This window comes from Rhinolophus sinicus, linkage group LG10 (genome assembly GCF_036562045.2).
Source record: "Rhinolophus sinicus isolate RSC01 linkage group LG10, ASM3656204v1, whole genome shotgun sequence".
NCBI lineage: Eukaryota > Metazoa > Chordata > Mammalia > Chiroptera > Rhinolophidae > Rhinolophus > Rhinolophus sinicus.
Genome location: NC_133759.1, coordinates 108,195,411 through 108,211,782, shown reverse-complemented (window position 1 = coordinate 108,211,782; position 16,372 = coordinate 108,195,411). Strand labels below are relative to the sequence as shown.

The 16,372-nt window shown below is 55.7% G+C and overlaps 1 protein-coding gene across 6 annotated transcripts in view; it reads right to left on the bottom strand.

Annotated features, from left to right (window-relative positions):
- Nucleotides 1-15,757, bottom strand: part of FBXL18 (F-box and leucine rich repeat protein 18) — a 37,048-nt gene extending 21,291 nt beyond the window's left edge. The window contains exons 1-4 of one of the 6 annotated variants that reach the window (XM_074313965.1): nucleotides 15,597-15,757; nucleotides 10,445-10,660; nucleotides 7,093-8,636; nucleotides 1,001-1,222 (exon numbers count right to left, since the gene is read on the bottom strand). In XM_074313965.1, the coding sequence (XP_074170066.1) occupies nucleotides 1,001-1,222; nucleotides 7,093-8,636; nucleotides 10,445-10,660; nucleotides 15,597-15,614 (2,000 nt within the window). In that variant the 5' untranslated portion in view covers nucleotides 15,615-15,757. The other 5 variants (XM_074313962.1, XM_019753651.2, XM_074313964.1 and 2 more) reach the window with 5 other exon arrangements.
- Between the last annotated feature and the right edge of the window lie 615 nt (nucleotides 15,758-16,372).

The window sequence follows — 16,372 nt, the reverse complement described above, 5'->3', positions numbered from 1 at the left end:
CCACTGAATGAAACAAACATCCATGAGCCCACACTGATGTAAGTAAATAACTGAATGAATACAGAAATAAATGGGAGAAGGGACAGGTCTTTCTTCCAATGAAGTTCCCAGTAACAAACGTAGAAGGGAGGAAGGAAGCAGGAAACCATCACTGGGCAAACATCAAAGTATAAACTGTTATTAGCTCCACCAATCGATGCTACAATTAGTCTGAGAAACAGGGTATCTGAAGACTCTCGAAGAATCTCCCCACGTTTATTAATCAGAAAGGGAGCAACAGTGCCTTTACAGGAAACACCTGGCAGACACCACCTTAACCAAGCGATCAAGGTTCACCTCACAAGTGATGAGACATGGGGACACCATGTGTCTCTGACGGGCTACACTGAGAAGCACACAGTGTCACCTCGGGTTTGCCGGCCAAAAAGGACATCAGACAAACCCAAGCTGATGCACATTCTACCAAATACCCAGCCAAGGCTCTCCAAAAGTGTCAGGGCCCCAAAAAACCAGGAAGGACCGAGACAGTCACAAACTGAAGGCTAAGGAGGCCCAACAGCTGAGCCTGACAAGCGTTCTGCATCGAATCCTGAACAGGACTAGTGAGGAAACGGTGAAATTCCCAGGTCCCAGGTGGACTCACTGTACAGCATCATTCACCCATCATTTTGATGACTATGCTGCAGGGACACGAGGTCACATTATGGGAAACGGGAAGATGAAAATACTTTTGTAGTCAGGGGCAAGGGGGCTTCAGCTGCACAGAAAGTTGACCACATGGCACAGAGAGAACTCCCAGGGGGATGAGCTTGCGCTGTGAATGGAAACCAACCCTGTGTTCTCACTCCTTCTCTGCCCTGCCCGGCAGTTTTCAATTCCAGGAAATAACTGTCAGGCATTCAACGGAGCCTGAGAGAGAAACAGCACCCAGGACCTCTTTGGGGACGGTGCCGCTGCCGAGGCCTCGGCCACCCCCAGCGCCACCGGGCCCACGCCCACTCACCTTCGGAGGAGGGACTGCTGCAGGCTCTTGCAGGTGGCGAGAGACTCCCCAGTGAACACGTGGCACACGACGACATGCAGGCAGCGGGCCATGAAGCCCAGCACGGCATCGGGCTGCAGGGTGCCACTGCGGGAGACGAGGCACAGCCGCTGAAGCGCAGAGCACTGGCTCAACGCCTGGAAGAACTGGGCATTGGCGCTGAAGTAGGGCTGCTCCAGCCTGCGGAGAGAGGGCAGTGTGAGTCCTGCACCCTGCTGCTCCTGGACAATGCGATGGTGCGCAGTGAGGGGGGCTTCCTGGTCCAGGGCCCCCAAGCACAGTGGGGACCCGCCTTCCCTAGCAAGCAAGCAGACCCTGAGACCAGGTTGCAGCCCCAGCTGTGGGGACACTGCCACGTGCTGGCTGGGGTGATGCTGTTCTCTTCCCGGGACGCTCCGAGTCTCCCCGTGTCCAGCCAAGCAAATCTATCTAGCCACCCCACTCCCCAAGGCCCAGGTACTATGCAAATCACTCCCCGTGGAAACACTGCATCAGACCTGGCCCCATGGGTCTCTCTGGGCCATGGCCCTGCCCACGGAGCAGACGCACATACCGAGGTGTGCCAGGACAGCCAGCAAGACCTCTGTCTGTGTGCGAGACCTGCAGGGAACCCCGAGAGGCCAGTTTCTCACCGTAAACTGACAAGGCCAGGTTGGTGACTTTCTGGGACGACCCTGAGAAGGTGATTTGTGGCTGTGGACTTTCACCATAAAAGGAGAGAAGCTTCCAGAGTGAGCAAGGAATGCCCACACCTAGCCCCAAAAGGCAGCAGGTCTACTCTGGGGCCAGTGTCCTCTTCCAGGACCCCATGAGTCCCCAGGTGGAGCCCAAGTGCTAAACACAGTGACACCCTGAGAGAGGCTGACCCAACCAGGACACGGGGAAGGGGCAGTCAACAGGGGCCCTCCAGCCCTCAGCCCCAAACAAGAGCCACATGGGCCCTGTTCTCCAGTCTCCATCGCCCTGACACCCGGGGACACTAACCAGTCACAGGACCAGAAAAGGGACTTTAAAATCAGGCCTGTGAGGGAAAAAGATCATGGTTGTCGAGAGCAGTCAGCCAACAGAAGCTCCCAGGCTGTCTATTCTGAGTCCTCCGTCTGGGAGCCAGTCACCGAAATGTGGCTAGTGAGACTGGGTTTGAATTTTATTTTAATGAAATGTAAGTAAAACTCTAGAAAGCTCCTGATGCTAACATTGTGGGAGAAACGCGGCTCCTTCTGGGGTGCGATTTTGAAAAGCCTCACGTTCACTTCCCACCAACAGCACCAGCACGCAGGAAGGAAGCCCCCGGCAGGGATATCTGGGCACAAACACTGGGAAAGAACTGCCCGAGCAGCCACAGCCGTCAGAGGGGACATGCAGCCAATGCCCCACGTCACATACAGCATAAGCCTCAGTGGACTCCACTGAATGTTTCACCCTGGAAGAACCGGGGGTTCAGTCATAAGTGCAGAGCAGTGCCTGAGAGGCAAAGGCGGCCGTGTAGGGCTCCAATTCACCCCAACCAGGGATAAGGCCACGGAGAGGAAGCAAGTGTCCGCTCCACTACGGCTGGGGAGTTTTTCATTTTGCTCAAGAAAATGATTAGGGGCCGGCCCGGTGGCTCAGGCGGTTAGAGCTCCGTGCTCCTAACTCCGAAGGCTGCCGGTTCAATTCCCACATGGGCCAGTGGGCTCTCAACCACAAGGTTGCCAGTTCAATTCCTCGAGTCCCGCAAGGGATGGTGGGCTGCGCCCCCTGCAACTAGCAATGGCAACTGGACCTGGAGCTGAACTGCGCCCTCCACAACTAAGACTGAAAGAACAACAACTTGAAGCTGAACAGAACCCTCCACAACTAAGATTGAAAGGACAACAACATGACTTGGAAAAAAGGCCTGAAAGTGCACACTGTTCCCCAATAAAGTCCTGTTCCCCTTCCCCAATAAAAAAAAAAAAATGATTAAACACACTATCTCACCCTTTTAAAAACAATTTTTTAAATAATCCTAACATAAGCATCCCTTTATAGACCTGAAAAGTGGAAAAATTGGAGGGGGGCAAAAAGTCCAGAAACGGGGCTGCTGAGCTGCAAAGTGAGGAGGCTGTGACAGAGACGAGCAGCAGGGACAGGCCTGTGGCACCTCAGTCACTAGGTGGCGATACAGGTCTGCGCTACCTACCAAAAGACATGCCAGCCTCCTGGGTTACAAGCCAAGTAGGCAGAGGGCGAGCAAGCACCTTGTGTACGTACACTTTGGAACATGTTTCCAACCGGCCAGCCACTTCCAGATTCCCCCACCCTGAAGGAAGCCACCTGTCACAGGTGTTCGGGACGGGGGCGGGCCTGGTGGGACTGTCCTGTCCACTCCACCAGCTGTCTGGGCAGGTGGGGCTGGCACAACCACACCTCCCCTCTGCTTGTCCAAGTGGGGGGCTGGCAGAACAGACCGTCAGGATCTGTGGTTAGGGTAAGGAATGAGAAAAAGGTCTCCCCGTGGTTGGCCTTGCCTTGGGGGCCGGGGGGGTGGCGCGTGCCCTTCTCCCTCCCAGCCAGGCCTCAACCTCCCAACCAGTAAAGATCTGGCCTCCAAAGCCCACTCCCTAAGAGGTGGCTTGGTCTCCCTGAGGCTCTGAGGGCATAGGCAGGGGCTTGAGGCTGCCCTTCTCATTTGCCCACCTACCTCTCAGGGCCTCACTTTTCCACCCAGGCCTCTGGGACGATCTTGGGACAGCCTCCAGGGCTTGGCTCCAAAAGGCCATCTCGCTTCCGCCCAGACACTGCCCTGGTTCCGAAGTGACCGGCAGCTCAGGGTGACTCAGGGTAACGCTCCTCCCTCCCCCTCCAGAAGGCAGGGCTTAATCAGTCTCAGGAAAGAAGGTGCCCTTCTCTGTCCAACTTGTAATCCTCTCACTGCCGAGGTGTGCCTTGAATCTGGAGCGGGCAAGGCCCCAGCAGGACGTGTCCCCACACCACCTCCCCACAGGAGCGGCCCTGGCTGCACAGAGGCAGCTCCCAGCCTGAGGCTCTGGCTGGCACAAAGCTCAAAATTCATGGGCCTCATGGGTGTGAACAGCGGTGGCAGCGGCTGGCCAGCCTGGGATCCCCAGGGCTGCCACCTCAGGGACATTCCACCAGAAGTGCAGGAGCTGCCCGCATGCCAGCCTCTCCTGAGTGTGGAAACCATCTCTTTTCTGCAGCTCCTGCCCACGCAGACAGCACCACCTGCTCCTTTCACTCCAGGCCCCGCCAACACACGCACACACAAGGCAGGGATCCAGAGGAACGGGGCCACTTGGCTGCGTTCTAGAGACCAGTGTTTGTTCTGAACAGGCAGTACTGGCCCCGATCAGACGTGGTTCTCAGCGACCGGCGTGCAGAGAGACCATTATGAGCTGCGGTCAGATGCTTGGGCCAGCCTACAAAACCCATTTATCCGTGTCCCGCAGGCCTTCCAGCCACATAACTTAGGCTGCGTGCACAGCCCGACTCCTGGGCAAGACCCTGGCCACAAGGATCACGTCCTGGCCCCAGAAACTACTTGGTGACCACTAAATGCTGCTACATTACCCAGTTCAATGCCCAGTGGTCCATGAGGCAGGGAACACTCCCAACTGTCATGTGGGCAAGTTCATTAACCTCCGGGCCTCACTTTCCTCATCTGCAAAATGGGTCAATGAAATCTACACTACTGGGGTTGGTGAAGAGGGGTCAATACCTGTAAGCACAGGAATAGCACCTGGCAGCCAACACATGTGCACCAACCAGCAGCCGCTACCATCTCTTCCTCTAGCTTCTGGAACACCTGCTCCTCTTTTCCTCTGGCTCCTGCTCAGTCACCTGTGCTGATTCTTCCCCCTCCTCCTGCCTAAATCTTGTCCCCAGTCTGTGGTCTCTCCAGGCCCACGTGTTGGCTAGGAGGCGGCTCCTCTACCGGGGTCCAGGGCACCTGGAGCAGGATGAGGCCTGCAAAGGTCCCTGGGATGGGAACGGCAACTCTGCCTGCACAGTTGTGGTTTTTTTTAATTGGGGAATATTGGGGAACAGTGTGTTTTTCCAGGATGTCAAGTCGTTTTTCAATCTAGTTGTGGGGGGCACAGCTCAGCCCCAAGTCAAGTCGTTGTTTTCAATCTAGTTGTGGAGGGCACAGCTCACTGGCCCAGGTGGGACTTGAACCGGAGACCTTGGTGTTATGAACACCACGCTGCAACCACTGAGCCAAACAGCTGGGCCGCCCACCGGCGGCTCAACTCCAAGCTCAGCCGTTGTTTCTCACTGGCCCATGTGGGACTCGAACCGGAGACCTTGGTGTCATGAGTACGCCTACGAGTGCTCTAACCACTGAGCCAAACAGCCGGAGGTTCAGCAACAAGCTCAAGCTGTTGTTTTCAATCTAGTTGCGGAGGGTGCAGTTCACTGGTCCATGTGAGAACTGAACCAGCAACTTTGTTGTTAAGAGCTCAGCGCTCTAACCAGCTGAGCTATCAGGCCCTGCACATGCTTCACTGTCTCATCTTACAGCCCCTCCCAGCAAGATCCCAAAGTGGCTGGGAGGCCACACCCAGTACCCGTATTTGTGGGTACACACAGCTACAATACACATGGCTATTCAACAAACGGGGCTCACAACTTGCATTAAGTTAACTTTGACTCAGATTTCTAAACCAGGGGAATCTGAAAACGGCATTCCAGTTCTCAGAGCAAGTGTACTTGGGGTGCACAGGACGCAGCATAAGTGATGGCCCCCTCCTGACACGGGGCTCTGCGGACGCTTAGGCTGAGAACCGAAGCTGCAAACCCAGGGCGTGTTGACCCAACACGGCAGGAAAACCCTGAGGCTCATGCGACCTGCTCTGCCACTGGAAGGCCAGGGTGGTGCCTGCTATGCCCGCATGGGCAGTGGAGGGAGGGCGGCACACGGCCTGGCAGAGGAGCTCTGAGCAGCAAAGCACTCTGAGGGCTCCAGCTCAAATCCGGTTCATTTCCTGTCATGCGATGCCTTCCGAGGGGAAGAGCGGAGCTCTGCATTTTCATGATTCAGGGTGAAGGTCAAGCCCTGGAGTAGACTGACCTGGGTGGACCTCAGCTCCTCCTCTGAGCCTCCACGGCGTCGTCATCAAACGGGAATGATGACAGGCCCTGACTCATGGCTGCTGTAGGGATTTACCCAGACAGCGCCGGAAAGCCCTTGGCTCTGGCCCTCAGTGACGCCACAAAGTGAGCGCTAAGCACTGTGGGGATAATGACACACAAGTCTCAGTGTCCTACCGGCGCCGGCCTCTCCAGCCAGCTAACTGACCTAAGCCCGTCACCACCTCCTCCCCGAACCCAAAGCCCTAGTAGGGCTGAGGTCTGCTGCCTCCACTACACTTGGGTAATTTCTGGGAAATGATGCAATATTTTAAGATCGGGTCTGTCAAGATGTTCAAATATGTCTCCAGTTAACGAAAACCTACCCTTTAAAGTAAAGGCTGAGCCCTCACGAGAATACTCTTCACTCCATAGCATGATTTTGTGGGACCCACGTCATGCCAATGGCCGCATGTCATCAGCCTGGGATGGGTTCTGCCTCCTCCCACTCTTGGATCAGCCCTACCAGGGGGCCCCAAGCCACCGTCACCTCTCAGTAGAGTGTGGTCCCACTCTGGGCCCAGCACTCTACCTCTTCCATCCTGGCCCCTCCAGTCCAGGTGGGATGCCTGGAAATCAGGTCCCTCCCTCTGCCAACTGAAGATTACGTACGCAGCACATCGTATCGTATGGTGCAATCACTCAAACAGCCACAAAAATGAGGACGGTGGGCGATCTCAGACATCACAGCCTCCTGCACACCCTCCCCAGGCACTGCCAACCACACCTCCCTGAGCCCCGTCACTGCACAGTCCCTTGTCAAGCCCCCACGCCAAGACTCTCAGCCCCTGGAGGGCAGGCCTGCATCTGGTTTGTCTGGGCAGGCACACAGCAGGGATGCCAACACTTGCCAAAGAGAGGCTGCACTACTCACTTCCAGCACCGCAAACACTGCAAAGGGCTGGGCGAGGCCGGAGGAGTGGCCAGGGCGCCCTCACCTGAGGTCCTTCAGCCGCTTGCAATGCTTCAGCATGTCCGAGAGGGCAGACATGTAGACCACCTTCCCCATCATGCCCAGGTTGGCCAGCGACAGGGACTGGAGCTGCTGGCACTGTAGGCCGATGCTGACCAGACCGGAGCCCGTCAGAATGCTGGGCAGCTGGGCCAGCGTCAGGTGCCGCAGGAAGGCCAGCTGACCGATGGCAGCCACCTCCGAGTCCCCGACGCTCTGTGCCCGGCTGCAGGGAGGCAGGGAGTTGCGGATGGCGGGCTCATTGCGCGGCATGGCGGAGGAGAAGTTGGACCCGATCAGCTCGAGGCGTTCCAGGAAGGGCACGTCCTTCAGCAGAGACCAGAACACGGAGGAAGGCTGGGGGCCCGCCTGCCCCGAGAAGGGGCTGGGAAACGTCTGCACGCCGACTCGGACCTTCTTGCCAAAGCCGCAGGGCACGGCGTGCATGGCAGGCTGGGCGGGCGCGCGGTCGGCACGTGGCGCCGAGTCAGCGATGGAGCAGACGGGCAGGGAAAGGGAGCGCAGGTGGCGCAGCCGGGCCAGCAGCTGGCACAGGTGCCTGCCCGGGCCCTCGGCGCTGTGGTGGTGGGCAGCTGAGAGGTTGAGGTGCCGCAGGTTGCTGCAGGCCGTCACCAGCGTCTCCAGGATGCCACTGTCGATGTCGTCCTCCGCCTTGCGCAGCAGGGAGTCTGGGGACAGGCAGTGGACACAGCCGCTGAGGTTCAGGCTCGCCAGGCTGCGGAGGTCCTTCCCTCCGTCAATGACGCGCTGGATCAGGTGGCCGCCGGACAGGGCGCAGCGGCTGAAGCTGAAGTAGAAGGGGCTGTTGAACTTCATGTGCTGCAGCAGAGACGAGCCGTTGAGCCAGGACTTGGGCAACTGCAGGGCATCCAGCGCCACGTTGCGGGCCATGGAGTCCAGGAGGTTCTTGGTTGCCCCGCTCTCAGCGAAGCTGCCGGGGACAGAGATGAGGAAGGCGTGCAGGTTTTCGGGCGTGCGGTCGCTGAGCACCGCCAGGTACAGCCGCACCACCTCCTGGTTGATGTAGCCGGGAGCCAGGCGGGCGTAGAAGACGCGCAGGTGCTGGTAGTGGGGCACGTTGCTCTGGCCCACCATGAGCTGGCCGGACAGGATGGCGCCCTCGCGCGTGCGGTCCAGGATCTCGAAGTACAGCAGCAGCTTCTCGAGGCTGGTGCAGCAGGGCACGACGCCGTAGGAGGGCGTGAACAGCGTCTGCTTGAGCTCCTGCACGCGGCTCAGCGTGGCCTTGCACTCACCGCTCAGCTGGCTGGCATCGAAGCCGGGGCTCACGTCGATCGCCAGCGAGCGCAGGTGCTGCAGCGCCGACAGCATCTTGGAGAGGCGCAGGGAGGTCAGGGGGCAGCCCGAGAGGTTCACCTTCACCAGGCTGCGGCAGCGGGCCACGTGCTCGATGGTGGCGCCCGGCAGCCAGTAGCAGCCGGCCAGGTTCAGCTGCTGGATCTCCCGGCCGATCTCCTTCACCAGCTGCCTCACCTTATCCTCGCTCACCTGCAGGACAGGGTGGGGTGGGGAGAGCAAGGAAAGGGGCTGCAGGCACCCAGGTGTCTCCGTCACCTTCTCCCCTCGGGTCACCCTCGCCCCAGACAATCAGGGAGCGTGACGGCCTGCGGGAGGAGGGGCCCTGCGGGGACAGGAGCTCCGCCTCCTTTCCCTCCCCACACGCTTACCTTCAGCCTGCAGGCAAGAGTCCCCCAGCTGGGTGGAATGTAAAACAGTGTGGCGCTGTGGAAAAGTATGCTAAAACACAGAGTTACCATGTGACAACCCAGTAACTGCACTCCTAGGTGTGCACCCAAGGGACCTGAAAACCGGGTCTCAAACAGATACTTGCACCCCCATATTCATAGCAGCACTGTTCGCAATCGCCAAAAGGTGGAAGCAACCAAGCGTCTGTCAGCGGACAAATAATGAACAAAATGGGGTCCATCTATACAACGGAATACTATTCAGCCACAGAAAGGAAGGAAACTGTCACATGCTACAACATAGATGATCCTTGGGGACATAATGTTAAGTGAAAGAAGCCAGTCACAAAAGATCACATATTGTAGGACTCCACTTGCATGAAATATCCAGAAAAGGTAACATCACAAACGGAAAACAGAACAGAGATTACCAGGGGTTGGGGAAAAGAGGAATGGGAAATTAGTGCTTAAATGGCTCCAGGGTGTCCGTTCAGGGCGAGGAAAAAGATTTGCAAATAGTGGTGGTGACTGCACGACACTGTGCTCGTACTTCACGCTACGAAACTGTACACTCAATGGACGAGGTGGCACATTTCACGTTCTGTGGGGCATCGTCAAGCACACAGTGGAATCACGCCCTGGAAGCTTGTTTTGGCTGCTGCTTTCCTTCATAACACACACATTTTCACAGCATTAAATATTCCTCAGAAACCCGGCTTGGCCTGCTCAGGGGCCCAGTGACCGGTCGCCAACAGCTGGACACTGTGCTGTTGCCAGCCAAGGCCCTCGGACCACAGGGCATCAAGCATCCATGTCCATAACGCTCGGGCATGTGACCATTTCTCTAAGGTAAATGTTCACACCTGGAACTGTGCAGGCGAGGGCCACACATAGTTGAAACCTCTAAGTCACCTATGCTGCAGCCCGTGCTGGAGCACCTGCCCCTCCCTCCACAGGAAAGAGCCCTCATGGGCAGGAAGCCCAACCGGTCTCTGGGAGTGAGCGCAGCCTTCCATGCCCCCACCGGGAGGAGACGGCATGCTCTCGCAGCTCCTGTGACTCACTAAGAAAAAGGGAAGCCATCATAAACGGGCAAAAGCCGTGCACAGTCACTTCTGAAAAGAAGATGTACAAATGGCCCGTACACGTGATGAAAACATAATCGACAGCAGCCTTCGTCACAGAAATGCAAGTTAAAACCACAGTGAGTTACCACGTCCCATCCATAAAAATGGCTAAAACTTAAAAGTCTGAAAACACCAAGTGTTGACGAGGATGCAGAGCAACCAGAACCCACGGACACTGCTGGGGGTGTCGGATGGTGCCCTGCCCCACCCCCGTGCCACTGGAGAGCCAGATGTCTAACTTTACTGGAAAGTCCCACACCTTTCACGGGACCTGGCCACTCCACGCGTGGGGACTACCCAAAAGTGAGGTGGCCGCTGCCTGTGTTTTCGGCCCCTAGCTTCTGTCACATAATGCATCTTGGAGCCTGACCCTGGCAGGACTCCGAGTGCCCGCCCACCTTCTCGGCCACCCAGTGCCGCCGGGTGTCCTGGGTGCCCATCTACTGCCCCCACACACGAGTGCCAGCCCCCAACGCGCCCTCACCTCGTAGTCCGTCTGCAGCAGCACAGTGTGCGTGAGGCTCTTGTCCAGACACAGCTCTGCGAGCTTCCGGCAGGTGCGCCGGACGTTCAGAACCAAGTCTGTGCTGGGGACGTGGCTCAGGATGTGCAGGAGGATCTCATCGGAGAAGCCCAGCAGGTGGGCACCGCCTGCCACCGCGACTGCAGCAGGGGGCGCGTCGCCATCACTAGCCATGTCCTGAAAACAGGGGGGCACCAAATTCCGATGGGATCCCAAGGGCGGCCCTCAGCCCAGCCTCCCCAGACAGAGAACACCAAGAAAAGCCCTCACCACAGTCCAGGGGTCAGAAGGTGCTTTCACCAAAAACCTTAACTACAGAGCAAGAACCCATGACATTCTTCAAAAGCCCCTTTTCAATCTGCACACCAGGATCTCTCGCCAAAAGCAAAAGATTCTAATTAAGAGATTTCCTTCCTGCTCATGGTCTCTGGTCAAGTCTGGCATGTTTCACACTCAACTTATGAACCATTAGCCAAGGTTCTCCGTTTGTGAAAGCTGCTACCCCGACCCCTTTCTATCCCAAATGTCAAGCTGTATTCTTACAACCCTTGGGTAGGAGAGTTCTATCAAGAAACAACACTAACTGGGGACAGTGACGGGGTCTTCACCTCACAGAGCGGACAAACGAGTCACTGCCTATCAACCCTCAGAACGCTGTTGGACCGCAGCTCTTTTCTGCGCTGTCATTAAGGGCAAGTAAAACGAGAAGAACCGCCACTGAGAAAGAAACTCTCAAGTCCTTACAAATAAGGAACAGCGCCGACTAGACCAGTGGCATTTTTAAATCTTAAGATTAGTAATAAATAATAGGGGCCGCACCATTTATCACACATCTGGTCATAAACCTGCGTTGCCGTTTCCAATGGTGTCCACATTTCATGTTGCTTTTGTAGACAGCTGCAAAAGGTTTTCCTCCCTAATGTGGGCCTTCCGTCCTACTGGTCCCACCAAGAGGGAGAAGGGCTCGACCTCGGTTAGCGTGACACGAAATCCCCAAATCAAGGCCAAGGGAATTCGGACGCTCTAAGGGGAGCCCCTGGGGGAGAGTAATCCCAACACCTGTATCTCCCGACGCATCTCAAAGGGATCCTCCTGAAACGTCCTCACAGAGGGGCCCTCTCTGACCTCTCCTCCCAGCAGAGTGCCCAGAATTACTGCTACTGCCTTTTCCAGTGATTCTGCCTACAAGCCCCTCCTCCTCCAGCCTGCATCTTTCCATCCATATTTTTCATGGATTGAAGCATTGAGGTTTGGAAAGCCCTTCTGCTGCCATGGCAACTGTGACGTCTGGGCAGGAAGAGCCTGCCTCACCCCCACGCAGAGTTCCCAGGAACTCTGACTGTGACACCTCTCTACCCTGTCCTGACAGGCTCTGCATCCGGCCAAGCCCTTGCCAGGCTGGGAAAGGGTTCCCATGAATATTCCCACCCGCTCACCAGCACCAGCCCTTCCCACATTCCCTTCTTCCTCAGAGGCAGCAGCCAGGCCAGACGTGCCTTCACTCCCCTTTCTATTTGACCAGCCCCAAATCCTGTCTTCCTACTCCCACCATTTACAAGGGCAGAAGACAGCCAGCAGACCCAAGTTCACAGCAGCCCTGGGTCACTGTATTCTGGGTCCAGTGTTTCAGGCCATACGTGACCTTACTTAGAAATGTCCCAGACCAATCACCTGGGATCACCCAGGCACCTGCTGAAAACCTGATTCCTAGACCCCACCCTAGGCCACGGGACTCCATCCCCGGGAGAGGAGCCAACAGAGATAGTCCTTAGCAGGCAAGCTTGGCAAGCAGGGCTCTGGCACTGGAGAGGGCCTGGGGACAAGAGGGCGAGGCCTGAGGCTTACCCCTCCTGACCCCCAATCTGCATATTTACCAAAGTAAATGCCATTGCAGAGTGAGGAGAATATAGGGCAAAACGCTACAGAAAATTCCAAATCATATAATTTCCAGCCACACTACTAATACTCAATTTCTTAAAACCACCTAGAAATTACAAGAATTAAAAAAAAAAAGTCAATAATTGAGCCTGGCTCCCTCTGTCCAGTCGCAGCAGCCCCCAAGATGGCTTTCTCCACATGCTGTGCCCCTAATGCTGGGGTGGGCCTGGAGGAGGAGGAGCTGCCCAGGCAGCGGGTCATATTGGCAGGACACTGGGAGGCAGCAGCTGAGTTTGCAACCACTGAGTCTTTTTCCTGGAATTAAGGCTTCCTGAGACAAGGTTCCCATCGTGTGTAAGTCAGTGCGTGGTTCCCCAGGAAAGGCAGCAGCTTTGGAGAGGCAACGGCAAACCAGAGGTGACCTCCAGGAGGGAGTGGGGAGACCTCCAAGTGTCTTCATTTGTGACATAAAAATGTGGCCCAGGGAATGCCCACCTCCACACACACCGAAATACACTTACACTTGCTTCCCTCCGCCACTGAAGACAATGTGTTCTCAGCTACTGGGGAAACAGAGGCAAATCCATTCTCCATCTTTAAAAAGTAGTCCACGGTCAGAGGCAAGTAATATGTAGGGCAGAGCTGAGTGGAACCTGCCCTTCCCTCCACCACCAGAAATGGGCTGATGGGCTTCCTGAAAGATCGCGGCCAGGCACTTCCTAGAGTCAGGTGAGCTTTGCCAGGCACATATGGGAGCCAGGTAATGACAACTGGAACGGGGTTAAAGGGTTTAGCTACTCATTAAACTCTGTGTTTTATGTACTTTTCAGAATGAATAATATTTCACTTTTTTTTTTTTTTTAGTTCCTTGGGTGGCTAATTTTTTTTTAATTTATTGGGGTGACAATTGTTAGTAAAATTACATAGATTTCAGGTGTACAATTCTGTATTACATCATCTATAAATCCCATTGTGTGTTCACCACCCAGTGTCAGTTCTCCTTCCATCACCATATATTTGACCCCCCCTTACCTTCATCTCCCATCCCCCCGACTTTTTTTTTTTTAAGTGAAGCAAAATTAAATACTGAAACCTCAGTACCTGCCCAATAAAGATCCCCCTCCCACATGTTGACCATCTGACTGTTTACCAGTCAGGCACCCAAAGTAGTCACAGGATTCACGAATGAACAGATGAGATTCTGGGATGTGATCTAAATAATGGGGGCAAGGGGGAATGGGAGAGACAGAGGAAACAAGATTGATCACGTGTTCACAACTATGAAACTGGGCAGTGGGCACACAGAGGCTCATGACATCATTCTTTTGTGAGTGTGTGGAATTTCACATTATAAAAATTTTTTAAATCACAGGAACAATCTGAAAGGACACAATTTTAAGGTCGCCACTCTTTTTACTCTCCACTCTTTACTTCCTCTCAGGTCTTTGCTTGTCTAGTTGGCATCTTCTGGAATGTCCCCTAATACACAGCATTCAATCCTCCAAACCTTTGCAAAAGCTGTTCCCTCCACCAGACATGCCACCACCCAAGGGAAACTGCTCCTCTCAGAAATTCAGTTCAAATGCTCCCTCGCCAGTGAAGCCCTCCTAGCATCCACCCCCCAAAACATACACACACAACTCACCCCCTCCCTCCAGACCCCAATCTCATCAGATGAACTGCAATGGTTTGCTTGTTTGCTTATCTCCTCACTGGGCCAGGAATGGCTCATGAACAGGGATTACTTTTTAATGCCCAAGAGCAAGGCACTGAACCATGTGAGTCAACGGACCATCTGCTTCAGAATCCTTTGAAATGCTCTTAAAAACGGAGCCCTACTCCTCAGAAACTCTGGGAGGAGTCCTGGGTACCTGCACTTTAAAGCCAGCAATGACTTTCAAAATCAGATTACCCCACTCTGGAATCAGATAGTGGGGATGATTGCACAACCTTGTGAATGTATTTTTTAAAACCACTGAATTGTACACTTTAAAAGTGTGACTTATAGTATGTGAACTGTATCTCCATCAATAAAAAAAAAATTGGACCATCCCGAAAAAAGGGACCTTGATCTCCACAGCCAGGGTGGAAAAAGACTCCCCTCTCTCCTCTCAACCCAAGAGATGCCCACAACGCCACAAGAGGCCTCATTGGCCAGGTCCCCAACAGGTGCTTCAAGGAACAGGGGGCCCTTGTGCCAGGACCCCATAAGACCAGGGAACCAGAATCTGCTAACGTAGCCAGGCTACCCCAGGACTCTTCCTCAGGGGAGCTGTGCCTTTCTGGCCCTTCCACATACCACCAGTCAATAGGTGGGTCCCACAACCTCTGCCTCAATCCAGGAGCCACAGGGGCCACTTCTGAGCCAAATTCACTTTGAATGAAGAGGAGCTGTCAGCAACCCCAGCCACCTTCCACAAACCCCATTCCATCCATTCCTGTTCCCCAGCCACTGGCAAGCCCCTCAGCCAGGCTCTGAGTCCTGGATGCCAGATGTAAACACAGGTACCAATAAAGGTACGCGGGAAGCAACGATAGAGAAGACACCAGTCAGAGTCCAGATTCCCCCACACCCTGGTCTGCAGAGAAAATACCTTGTACTACTTTACAGGGAGGGTGGGATTCTCTACGGAACCCAGGTTTGTGGAGGTTGGGGAAGGAATTCCAGGGGAAGTCCTAAGTCCCGCAGGTGAAATGTCTTTCCCCCCCAAGTCACACAACAAGCAGGCTCAGAGAAAAGTGGGCTGGACTTAAACGGAACATTCAGAGATGGAGGACGGGGTGTGAAGTGGTCACGGAGGGGGACCGCCTCAGAGGCACAGGGAAAAGGGCCTGGGGGGCCTAGAGGAGCCTGGAAACTGGAGGCGAAGAGGCGGGGAAGACCTCTAGCGACCTGGAATGTAGGGCTGAGAAAGGCATGGAAAACCGAATGGGGAGAGAGCTTGTGCCTTCACAGGTCAGGGTGAAGGCCGGGGGTGGGGGGGAGGGGAGAATGAGGCAAGGCCAGGGTCATGATACGATAGACGTGGCCAGGCCCAGGCCAGGGTCGGACCAGGAAAGACCAAAGCCCGGCCGATGCCACGGTCGGGGTGGCAAGGACCACGCGGGGCCGGGAAGGACGGAACAGGTAGGAGATGGGATGAAAAGGGCGCAGGAGGACCAGAGTCGGGATGGGAAAGAAAGCGGGGCCGGGGTCGCCGGGCAGGTAGGAGAGCGGAGAGAGGCGCCGCCGTACCTCTCCGGAGCTGGCCATGTCCAAGGACGGCAGAGCCGCGGGCGCGGGAGCCGCAGCGCCAGGGCCTCCCGCCTAGCCCGCCAGGGATGCTCAAAGCCAGCGCGTCCGCGGCTCCACAGAGACCCCGGCAGGGGGCGGGGCCTCCCATAACTTCCGGCGCCCTCCGACACGCGTTTCCGCTCGCTCGCGGGCTTGCTCTGTGCGGCAGCCATGTTGGGTGTGGCGCCGCCAATAAGGCCCCGCTAAGGCCTGTAGTGAGCCTGAGAGCACCTCCTAAGGGTTCCCGCTTGCTCTCTAAACTCATCTCTTAATTAATTCATTTAAATAGCCACATGTAGCTAGTGGCCCCCCATGGGGAGAGTGCAGCAAGAGTGAAGCTCCACGAGGGCAGGGACAATGTCTCCATGTTACTGCCGTACCCCCAGCCACCGTGTGGCTGCTCAAGATACAAGGTGAAGATGAATGAGTGAAGGAAGCACCAGCCCTGGCAGGGGTCTCTGAGTCCAGACCCTGTGTCCCGTGGGTGATTCCAAAGCAGAACGTGTTGGAATCCTGAAGCCTGGGGAGCTGTCTTACCCGCCAGGACTCAGGTGCCCCACTAGAAAGATGACCGCCCTGCATCCGTGTGACCATGAACAGCCTCCCTGAGTCCTCACCACCAGGCTCTAGGAAAGTGTCTGGATGTATGGAATGACCCTGGGACTAGCCAGGACTCCCCTCCACTCTGAGAGGCTTGTGGGGATGCAGTTCTGTCCAGGCTGGGCTGCTTTGCAGAG